Consider the following 12,151-nt stretch of genomic DNA (forward strand, 5'->3'; position numbering starts at 1 on the left):
TTATTATTTCAACGAAAAAGTTTTACCGTAGTTCCGAATGTATTTTATTTCAAATATTAAATGATCAATTCGATAAAGTTTAGATTTTACAACGGTTCAATCTGATTGTATAGATTCTCGATTAATGTGTTTCATATCCTTAACACTTTGAAAATTGAGTTAGTTAACGTTACCCCAATTGATTCTCAAAGATGTTTCAGTCAAGCCCGTTGATTCAATAAAGGAAACTTTTAGAAGTACTATTTATGGTCTCTACACGCTTACAGCGTCATATTTTTCGAAACGCCTTTCGTAACTCTTATCAATCTTTGATTTTCCAGAACATCTATTTTTCTATTTAATACTTGCTTTCAAAGTAAGGATTTTGTTGTTTTCCCCCGCCAGATTCATATTTTAACCATTTTTTCTCCTCTTAAGTGTACGTTTGCCAACATATTTACCGTGTTGAGCCCCAGGTTGCCCCGTACCGAGGGAGGGGTGACCCCATACAGCACAGCTGCCCCCGCCACTGCCCCCAGGAGCTGAGCGACAATGTACATTACACAGCGGAATATGCTCAGCTGCGCCCCCAGCAGGTAGGCGAAGGTAACGGCCGGGTTGAGGTGTGCCCCGCTGACATGTCCAACCGCCTGTACCAGGGCAGCCAGGACAAAGCCAAAACCCAGAGAAACCAGCAGCACGTTCATGGGGCCCGGAGACCATCGCATGGTAAAGCCCAGTCCAAAAAACACGAAGAGCATGGTGGCAAAAAACTCTGCAAAGACTGCCCTCCAAAAGGAGATAGACTTCAGCTCCCACATCATTCCCGATCCTTCAAAAAGCAGACTATTAAAAGAAAACAGAAAATAAAAAAAGGTGAAATTATCTCCTCACTCCTCAAACGTTCCCCCCAAATTTAATTGCATAGAATGACGTATTTATAGGGGACTCTGAATCTGACAACATTGTCTGTGGGAGGGACCTGTCCAGTTTGTCACTACATTTAACTGTTTCATCCCAGCGCACTGGGCATATTCCAGTGATTTATATTTCCACCAGCCCCTGTCTGCAATCAAACTTAGTAACGATTGTCAGAAATATAAGAACAAGTAGGAAGGCAACAAGGATCCATAAAATTAAACTAAAATGCAAAAATAAAAATTCAAATATCCTACACAACCCTGAGTAGCAAAATGACAACAATTGAGTGGTAAGGTTACAGAGGGATGTGCAAGATGAAGTCAGATATTGTCAGTGAAATGGCAGAAATGAAGCCATTTAACGTAGAAAGAAATGAAATAATTGACAAACTTGACTAAACTAAAGAGGATAAAACCTCTGTATTGCATTCATTCACGGCAAAAAAAAAGCCACGAAAAAGATTATAATATACATTTAATAGGATAGTGCCAGAAGATTGTTGTGCAGCTAATGTTACTTCAATATTCAAAAGAAAAGATAGAACAAATCTTTGGAGCTGTACACCAGTTAACCTATGTTGATGGTGGGAAATGTAAAAGCATCTTTCCTCAAAGTTGCAATTGAAAAACATCACGAACATGAAAAGTTGCATGGATTGTAATAGCAATGTAATGCTTGAGCAACCCTGTTGAATTATTTGAGAAAATAATAAAGAGTAGACAAGGGTAATGCAATAGATGTAATCTACATGGTCTTGCAAAATGCTTTCAATAAGGTACAGCTGAGTAAGGTCAGACCATATGGATTTAGGAGACAAGTAGCAGAATGGATAGCAAGCAGACTAAGTATAAAGTTACTCAATTTGAAAAGATGGGAAGTGATAATATACAGGTATGGTGCTGGGACCACTGTTGTTCACCATTGATATCAAGATTTGGTCTTGAGAATCAGAGGTACCATATTAAAATTTTCAGGTAGCAGCAAATTAGGTAGGATAGTTAATGTTGAGGAAGATTGCAAGAAAACACAAAAAAGTTGACAAACTTGCAGAATAAGTCTTTAAATGGAAAGTTAATTTCAATACAGATAAGTATAAGGTGATACAAATTTATAGAATCAATAAGAAAGGCAAATATACAATGGAATGTAAGACACAAAATGGGGGAATCTCAAAAGGATCAGGGAATCACACTAAAAATAGCATCACAGGTCAACAAAGCCATTAATTAGGGTTCAAATGGGGCACTGGACTAACTTTCTAGCAAAATAGAATTCAAAGGCAGAGAAATTATATTAAAATCTTGATGTGACCATACTTAGAACAGTATGCATAGTTCTAGTCTCCATTTTACAATAAAGGAATAAATGAAGAAGTTGCAACAATTTTTTTAAAAAGAGGGCACAAGAGGTTATAATTATCAGCAAGATTGAATAGGTTGGGCCTCTTTCCTCTTGAATGAGCAGAATGAGGGATGACCTGGAAGAGGTCTTTAAACTTCTGAAGAAGTTTAATCGGAAAGACATAGAGATCATCTTTCCAATTCTGGGGGATCCAGTGCCATGAATACTCAATAGTCACAAATGAATCCAATCAGCATTGTAGAGAAATTAATTGGGATGAAATTTAATCTCCATATATATTCACTCTGAATTTATGTCATACATGGTTCAGTCCGTGCATTCTCATTACTCAATCATAAAGTTCTGTGTTTTCAAATTTCACTCCAGAATGTACACAGACATCAAGGCTGACGTTTCAATGATGGAGTGCTACACTGTTCGAGGTGTTTTTGTTTGGATGAGATGTTAAAACAAGGCCCTGCTCTATGCCCTCAGATGCGCATAGGACATTCCGGCTGCAGAGGTGTGTATTAGCATTAGAAAATATCTGAATTATACCACGGCATTTCTTTGAAGGGAAATTGGGGCATTCGCCCCAGTGTCCTGGCCAACATTTATGCTTCAATCAATATCACAAACACAGATTATCTGGTCATTATCGCATTGCTGTTTATGGAGGTTTGCTGTGTGCAGATTGATCATACTTCTTAAAAGAATGACTACAACTTCATTAATACTATTGACTGTAAAGTGCTTTGAAACATCCACGGGTCATGAAAGGTGGTATACATATGCAAGTCTTTTTGGACTTGTTTGAGTAATCACTACGTACGCCACTATGAATTTTGAAGTAATCTCTACACATGGTCCAGTCTGAACCCTGTTAAATAATAAAAATCGAAAGACCTGCGGATGCTGTAAATCAGGAACAAAAGCAAAGTTGCTGGAAAAGCCCAGCTGGTCCGGCAGCATCCGTGAAGGAAAAAACAGAGTTAATGTTTCGGGTCCGGTGACCCTTTGTCCCTGTTAAATAATGCTCAGCACATGGTGAAATGTGAACAAGTGAATAGACAAGGACACAATTTTTGCTCATGTTCCTCCTAAATAATTTGGACCAGTAATTTGCTTGCGGCTGTTGATCGATCAAAAACGCCAAGTAATAGAAACTTGCAGCACTAAAACAAGTAAACAACCCAAACTGCGTCCTAATGATCGATGGTATTTAAGGAGATATGAAGGTGTGACTTTGCGTACAGGGTTAATACTGTGACATGTTGTGGGAGGCAGGGATTTGGTCACATAAACGGTTACATAACAATTGGAAACTTTTCTGGTTAATGCTATCATTGTCCATGCGGATTTGGTAGGATTTGATACTTTAGTCCAGAGAAAAAAATCATTTCATTTTCTGGAGTTTCACTGCATACGCTTCGAAACCCTGGGTTTTAGGATGAATGTAACCGAGCATTGTGTATTTGGATTATTGTCAATGTGAAGTAATATAAACCTCATGGCCCATATTTGCGTTGCCTACGGTGTATACCAGAGTGGCTGAACAGAAAATCCTTGAAAGGATTGCGTCTTTTAGAAGTAGGCAAATACGTCATTGTTATGCACAGTACATTGAGAAAAGAGGCTCGCTCTCTCTTCAGGTGTTGTCCCTCTGTCCTTTAAATCTGCCCTCATCACCGTCGTCCTCATAAAACCTTTGCCTCATTGAAACAACAATGCATATTATGTTGAAGAGATCTGAAGTAGTAGTGCACATTATATTATTGAGATCTGAAAGAACAATGCACGCAGTATTCAGGGAGATCTGAAATAACAGTGCAAGTTGCATTAAGGAGATCTGAAATAATAATGCACATTATATTCAGTGCGATCTGAAATAACAGTACTCATTACATTTAGGAAGATCCGAAATAAGATTGCACATTATATCTAGTGAGATCTGAAATATCAGTGCACCTTACTATAAGGAGATCTGAAATAATAGTGCATGTTATATTCAGCAAGATCTGATATTACATTGAATAGTTTGTTCAGCAGAAATCTGAAATAACAGTTCATGTTACATTCAACATGTCCTCAAATAATAGTATGTGTTACTTTCAGGGTATCCTGAAATAATATTGCACATTAAATTCAAGAGCATTTAGCAATGGGTAAAAAAAATTCTGATCTAGCCAGTGACAACCATGTCCTGTGAAAAAATAAAAGGAATCTTGCTGTAGGCACCTATTCTGTCTAGCTGTCACCTGAAATAATTGTACATTGCATTCATTGCAGCATTGCAGTAGCTCCATATAGGAAGGTCTTGCTGTAACTGCACAATTCTCTCTGTCATAATTCTAAAATAGTTAATTGAACATTTGTAATTTTTATCAATTTGCTTAAAAAGTCAGCTATTTTCATGTACTCCTAAACTCAAGAAAATACTCCCCTTCTACTGACACTATGTTGCAGAGTGATACAACAAATCTCAGCTGTTATAATGGTTGAATAAACATTGATATCTAGAACAAATAAACTAACCCTGAGTTGATAAGCTGAGCAGCAGGGAACATTTAAAAATGTGCAGAAGTCCTTACCTGCTAAGTCTATCTGCCTGCATTCATCTCTTTAGTATTTTACAGAATGGATTCTGTCATGAAGTAGTTATTTTTATTTATCCCACTGATCTATATGGCTTTGGTCTGCATATGTTCTAGATTCAAGACAAGAATTTTTTCTTCAGCCTGCCAGGTAGAACTGTAGTATTTCATCACTCTCTCAATATGTGCTTTGTTGAAGGCTGAAGTTCCTGACTTTGACAAGTATTGTTGTCATTTTAAAATGATTTTTCCCCTTTTTTTGCTTTTCTAGCCACTTCCTTCATGTGCTTGTTGCACTGAAGTGGTGTGTGCTAATAGCATAAGAAAGCACAGAACAAGCAACTCAGAGATAGTAAGCACTGCTGATGCTGGAGTCAGAGATAACACAGTGTGGAGCTGGATGAACACAGCAGGCCAGGCAGCATCAGAGGAGCAGGAAAGCTGACGTTTTGGGTCAGGACAAATGGCATTTGACCCATTAGACACATTCTTTCCATAGATCATCCACAATTTGACCTTTTATGGAGTCTATCCAACTTGTTAATCTCTTGAATGAAGTTTGTGTAGTTTTTACTTGTCTTCCAAAAGTAAATCAGCAAAATTTCAATATCTATTTAAGCATACAACCGGCATTATTCACCCTTGACAAGATTTTTTCGAAAGAATTATATGGTCATAGCCCAAAACTACCATGCTGCAAAGAGTACTTCATAGAAACATAGAAAATAGGAGCATTAGTAAGCCATTTGGCCCTTCAGACCTGCTCTGTCATTCAATATAATCATAACCATTCCGGTTCTCGCTTCGTCCCCATATTCTTTGATCCCTTTAGCCCTAAGAACTATATCTATCTCCTTCTTGAAAACATTCGATGTTTTGGCCTCAATGGCTTTCTGTGGTAGTAAATTCCACAGGCCCCTCACTCTCTAGTTGAAGACGTTTCTCCACATCTGAATCCTAAAAGGTCTGTCCTTAGACTGTGATCCCTGGTTCTGAACTCTCCACCAATGGGAACTTCCTTCCTGCATTTACCCTGTCAAGTCCTGTTAGAATTTTATAGCTTTGTATGAGATTCCCCTTCATTCTTCGAAACTGCAGTGAATATAGCCCCAACTGATCCAGTCATTTTCCTAGCTATGCTTTGAACCATGGAAGAATATAGCAACAAAGGAAGCCATTCGGCTTACCATGCCTATTCCAACCTGTGATAGCAAGAACTGCAGATGCTGGAGTCAGAGACAACACAGTGTGGAGCTGGAGGAACACAGCAGGCTAGGCAGCATCAGAGGAGCAGGAAAGTTGATGTTTCGGGTCGGGACCCTTTTTCAGAACTTCTTCATTCCTACTCCTCTGATGCTGCCTGACCTGCTGTGTTCCATCTCCACACTGTGTTGTCTATTCCAACCTGTGTTGTTTACTCAAAACATGCAAACCTGTCCCTAACCAGACATTTATTGATTTTTCAAAACAGAAATTAAATAATACATCAGTTGAGAGTCTGTTGCAATTAATGTGCTGTTTTATGAAAAGAAAACTCTATGACTTAGAGCTTATACATATAATTCTCATGTAATAAAGTTGTACATGCGCCGTCCACATGATTTCCTTCTACATTTGTTAATGCCTCTGAACATTTTAAAGATGTGGGTCATATTCCTTCTGAATGATTCTTTCTTCAGTGAAAAAGAAGTTCAGCTCTGCAAGTCCTAAATCTAGATGATCCTTGCTACTCTTTGAACTTTCATTGAGCATTGAAACATTCCTCAATGCTTCAGCATCCTTTTGAATTTAGGGTGCCCAAAATGCTTTATGACCTCCCCAGTTTTCTACAGAAGTTATAAAAAGCTGCTTTTAATTATAATCAATGCATCTGAATACATAATTGACCGTATTGATTAGATAATCTTAATGAATGTCCAAATGTCACTATTTTCTTTTCACCTTTGCTAATATTTATGCCTTCAATTTCTAATTTCTAATCATTTTATGTTTCCTGTTTCAACAATCATTATCTTATATTTGTGCATGTTAAAATCTCTTTGCCTAGAAACTTCATTCTGATGTGAAGAAAGTGAATAATTACAGATAAAGAGAGTCTGATATCTTTGTTGGAAAGGGTGGTTGGCAACATCACAGTGAAGATGTCTGAACAGGTTTAGTAGCTTGGCCTTCTTTATAGCCTCGTTGTCTGCTTACAATCCAATTCAATCTATCTCTTAGTCAGTCATTGGTTGCCTTTCAGATGGCAACATAACTACTATTGTAGAAGATGCTGCAACAGCAAAAGCAATGTCTTTTGATAAGATTGTCCAATATCCTATTGAGAAAACATGTAAGGTTAAATATGCTTCCATACGTACAGATGTAACTTGAAAATGAACATTTGCTTGTTATGACTGGCAACTGAGTCTTCTGAATCCTGCATTTGTTTCAGCAGACTGGTGGATATGCTACAAGAGACCAGCTTTACAAGGATGATCAAATGCCACAATTATTGGGTCTGATTTTAACTTTGTGCAAGTCAATGAGTTTTGAATGAGTTAAAAGTGTTTTCCTTCGGATTTACTGCTAGGCATGAAGAAAATTGTTCAAATTCTGGATCATGAGTTTAGGAATATTTCAGTTTAATTCCTTGAAACTTCAAATTCTCAGCTCATTCAGATCAGTTATGTAGAATCAGACATTTTAATAAAAACACTTCACACTCTTGTGTCCATTGTAGGTCACTCTCACTGAGTTACTGCATTTTGACAGAATTCAATACCGTATCTTGGATTTCAGATGAATTACAGGAAATTTAATGTTTAAGGTTCTCTTATTTTTGGAGTACAGTCGGTTCTGCTACAACGCAAATTGGCTATAATGTGACTGACGAATAGAGGAATGCTATTTCTAAAATGCAAACTTGTGTTGGCTATAATGCAATTCCATTGGTGCGCGGAGGAGTATGCGTTGACATCACATGATCATTTCGCAGGCTTTGTTGTGAAGTGCTTTCTGTGAGAGGTACAGTACTCCGTGATTTTTTTTTGCAAATTCTGCCATGTTACCCACAAAAATGTGAGGACAAAGTGACAAGAATGTTAGCAAGAAGCATCCTGGTGATAAAATTGCTGGTGGTGAATGTAAAAGAAAGGCTATAACACTGGAAGAGAAGCTAGATGTTATAAAGCGTTCTGAGTGTAATGAGAGAGCATGTGATATAGTTCACATAAATGGTCAGAAGACAATGAACCACAGCCATCCACTTCTGGATTAACTATTTTTCACCCTAACCCTGCAACCATAACTGCACCTGAAGGTGGTGACGATGACGATGATGATGATGATGACCCTCAGCCCCTGCACTAACAACACAGCAACCTCAAAAATTCCTCCCCCATCAAGTCATCTTGACATTTTTTTCAAGGTAACGTGTTAAATTTACTTTTATTTCATTATTAGGTATGAATTAAACATTTATTCAAACTGTGCTATCCTTTGTGTTAAGCTTTTGAGTGATTTTTGAGCGATTTTGAGTGATATTTTTTGGTGGTCTGCCCCTAACCTCAGTTTTCCCATGGGCCCATTATTTCTATAGCGCGATTTTCTATAACATAATGTTGCACAGGAACGCAACCATTGTGTTATAGCAGAACCAACTGTATAACGTATAATTCCAGCTTTAACAGAGAACTTGCGTTAATTAGGCACTTTTCACATTCTTAAGATGTTTTTAAGTGTCTCACAGCCAAGGTATTACTTTTGTATTCACTGACATTACAGGGCAGTTAACTTGTGCATAACACATTCTCTCAAGCAGCAATGAGATAATTGACTGGTTACTTCATTTTTGTTGTGCTGTAGAAATCCAACTTGTATCCACCAAAGGGAAACATTGCTATAAATTATAAATTCCGGGAAATGTTATGATCCCAACTGATAGTCATGCTGGACATGTCAGATTCCAGAATGAAACTCTCCTTGATCGACCATATGTTTAATTTTTGCAGCTGTTTACTGTGATGGTTCATCACTGAACATATGTACATGAGGCTTCAAGTAGTTTTTAACGTAATAAGACAGGTTTATTACACAAAAGAAGAAGAAAATCAAATAAAACTGTGTATGATAGTTTAGAAAAATCTTAACATAAACAGCAAAACAAAGTTTCAACCTATTTCCCAGCATTATCCTTTATAGATACTCAATCTCAGAGAATGATCACTCCTAACTCAACTCTTTAATTTCTTACTTATCTGATTCTTTTCAGTTCCCCTTCTTGAACAGCTGGGATAGTTTCATGACTTCTTTTCAAGTCTGTTGGCATGAACCTCTTTTCAGTTCTGACAGTTTGAAAACTTCTATGCAAACTCTCACAATTTGGAGATGCAACAAACTAAAACCCTTCCATTAAGGTGAAATTTTCTTCTAAACTGAAAACTTGATGCTTCTGTTTTGAAGTCAAAAGTAAACTTGTGGCCTTTTTGCTGAGATATTTGCATCATCGATAGCCACAGGTGAGGTGCCGAAAGACTGGAGGTTGGCTAACGTGCTCCCACTATTTAAGAAAGGTGTTAAGGAAAAGCCAGGGAATTATAGACTGCTGACCCTGACATCAGTGGAGAGCAAGTTGTTGGAGGGAATCCTGACAGACAGGATTTACATGTATTCGGAAAGGCAAGGACTGATTAGGGATAGTCAACATGGCTTTGTGTGTGGGAAATCGTGTCTCACTAACTTGATTGAGTTTTTTGAAGAAGTAACAAAGAGGATTGATGAGGGCAGAGCAGTGAATGTGATCTATATGGACTTCAGTAAGGCATTCAACAAAGTTCCTCTTGGTAGACTGGTTAGCTCATATGGAATACAGGGTGAACTAGCTATTTGGATACAGACTGGCTCAAAAAGGTAGAAGACAGAGGATGGTGGTGGAGGGTTGCTTTTCAGACTGGAGGCCTGTGACCAGTGGTGTGCCACAAGGATCGGTGCTGGGTTCACTGCTTTTTGTTATTTTATATAAATGATTTGGATGTATGGATAGGAAATATGGTTAGTAAGTTTGCAGACTAAAATTGGAGGTGTAGTGGACAGCGAAGAAAGTTACTTTGGAGTACAATGGGACCCTGATCAAATGGGCCAATGGGCCAAGGAGTAGCAGTTGGAGTTTAATTTAGGTAAATGTGAGGTGCTGCATTTTGGAAAGGCAAACCAGGGCAGGACTTATACACTTAATGGTAAGGTCCTAGGGAGTGTTGCTGAACAAAGAGACCTTGGAGTGATTAATTTAGGATATCTGGTCGGCATGGACAAGTCGGACTGAAGGGTCTGTTTCCATGCTGTACATCTCTATGACTCTATGATCTGTTTTCTCTCTCATTGTAAACTCAGCAGTATAAAAATTTCATCTATTCATACTTCAGGTGTCCTGTTAGGCACTTGAGTAACTCACCTCCTGACTTCCCAAAGCCTGTCCATGATCTACAAGGCACAAGACAGGAGTATGATGGGATACTCTTCACTTGCCTGAATGTGTGCAGCTTCTATAGCACCCAAGAAGCTTGACATGGTTCAGGACAAAGCAGTCCACTTGATTGATATACTTTCCATCACCTTGAGCATTCACCTCTTTCACCACCACTACACAATAGCAGTAGGGTGTACCATCTACAAGTTGAGTGAGTGAGAAATTGCATGGCAGATGCAGTGTAGTGTGTATAAATGTGAGGTCATAAACTTTGGTAGCAAAAACGGGAAGGCAGTTTATTATCCAAATAGTGATAGATTGAGAAAGGGGGAGGTGTAACAAGACCTGGGTGTCCTTGTACACCAGCCACTGAAAGTAAGCATGTGGGTGGACTTCATAGTGAAAGGATTTGAGTGCAGGAACAAGGATGTCTTGCTGCAATTATATAGCGCCTTGGTGAGACCACACCTGGAGTATTGTGTGTGGTTTTGGTCTCTTTATCTGAGGAAGGATGTTCTGGCGATGGAGGGAGTGCAACGAAGGTTTGCCAGACTGATTCCTGGGATGGTAGGACTGATGTATGAAGAGAGACTGGATCGGTTAGGACTATATTCACTGGAGTTTAGAAGAATAGCAGTTGAGGGGGGGTGGTAGTATCTCCTTGAAACCTATAATATTCTACCAGGACTATACAGGGTTAATGCAGGAAGGATGTTCCCAATGACCAGGGAAGCCAGAACCAAAGTAACAATGTAAAGATACAGGGTGGGCCATTTAGGACTGAGATGAGGAGAAATGTCTTCACCCTGAGAGTGGGGAGCCTGTGGAATTCACTGCTACAGAAAGTGGTTGAAGTCAAACCATTGAACGTTTTCAAGAAAGAATGAGAAATAGTTCTTAAAGCTAAAGGGACCAAAGCTTATGGGGAGAAAGTGGGACCAGGATACTGAGTTGGATGATCAGCCATGATTATATTGAATGACAGAGCAGGCTCAAAGGGCCGAATGGCCTACTCCTGCTCCTATTTTCTATGATGCATTGCAGTAACTCACCAAGGCTCTTTTGACAACACCTTCAAAATCAGTTCCCTCTAGTACCTGGAAGGACTAGCTGCATGGAATCCCATCATCTGCAAGTTTCTCTCCAACCCACTCCCCAACCCATCTTGGAAATATATTGTCGTTCCTTCACTTTCACTGAGATAAAATCCTGGAAATCCCTTCCTGACGGTATTGTGGGTGTCCGTACATCCCAATTAATGCAAATGGTTCAATCAGGGACATATTACTTAGTTAATGAATTAATTAGGGATAGACAACAAATGCTGGCTTTGTCAATGACACACACATCTCATTAAAGAATTAAGAGAAAGTTCCACCTTTGCTCAAACATTTCAGATGCAGTTAAAGGAAAATGCCATGTTGGGTCATCAAATAAGTGCAATAAAAAGTAATACTTCTAAAGTTCAAAACATTTTTGAGTCCCTGGTATTTAAGGTAGGCCTCATACAATGTTGACATGCATCCCCCCTTTTGAGCGAATTGCCTCATTGTGTCAAGATTTATTTCAAAAACTGAATATACATTATGGAAAATATCAGTTAGGCCATCATTCTATTCGCCTTCCCTATTACCCATTGAGCTTGGATGCTAGCATTTTGTGATTCATGGACACGGACTCCTAAATTCTTCTGTGCTGTAGCTTTCTGCAGTTTTTCTCAATTTAAATAATATTCAGCTCCTCTGTTCTTCCTGCCAAAGTACATAACCTTACATTACATTCCATCTGCCAAGATTTTGCCCACCAACTTAACCAGTCTGTATCCCTCTGTGGACTCTTTGTGTCATCCTCACTGAAATAACTCCACAGA

The 12,151-nt window shown here is 38.7% G+C and overlaps 1 protein-coding gene and 1 long non-coding RNA gene across 2 annotated transcripts in view; one reads left to right on the forward strand and one right to left on the reverse strand.

The window, feature by feature from the left end:
* LOC109924825 (lens fiber major intrinsic protein) overlaps positions 1–803 on the reverse strand; it is an 8,851-nt gene extending 8,048 nt beyond the window's left edge. The window contains exon 1 of the mRNA XM_020524811.2: positions 441–803. Coding sequence (XP_020380400.1) covers positions 441–803 — 363 coding nt within the window. The remainder of the gene's footprint in view (positions 1–440) is intronic.
* Positions 804–2,636: 1,833 nt separating this feature from the next.
* LOC125487428 overlaps positions 2,637–12,151 on the forward strand; it is a 66,690-nt gene continuing 57,175 nt past the window's right edge. The window contains exon 1 of the long non-coding RNA XR_007265890.1: positions 2,637–2,764. This is a non-coding gene — a long non-coding RNA (uncharacterized LOC125487428). The remainder of the gene's footprint in view (positions 2,765–12,151) is intronic.

The sequence above is a fragment of the Rhincodon typus genome, chromosome 41 (assembly GCF_021869965.1).
Source record: "Rhincodon typus isolate 14 chromosome 41, sRhiTyp1.1, whole genome shotgun sequence".
NCBI classification, from domain to species: Eukaryota; Metazoa; Chordata; class Chondrichthyes; order Orectolobiformes; family Rhincodontidae; genus Rhincodon; species Rhincodon typus.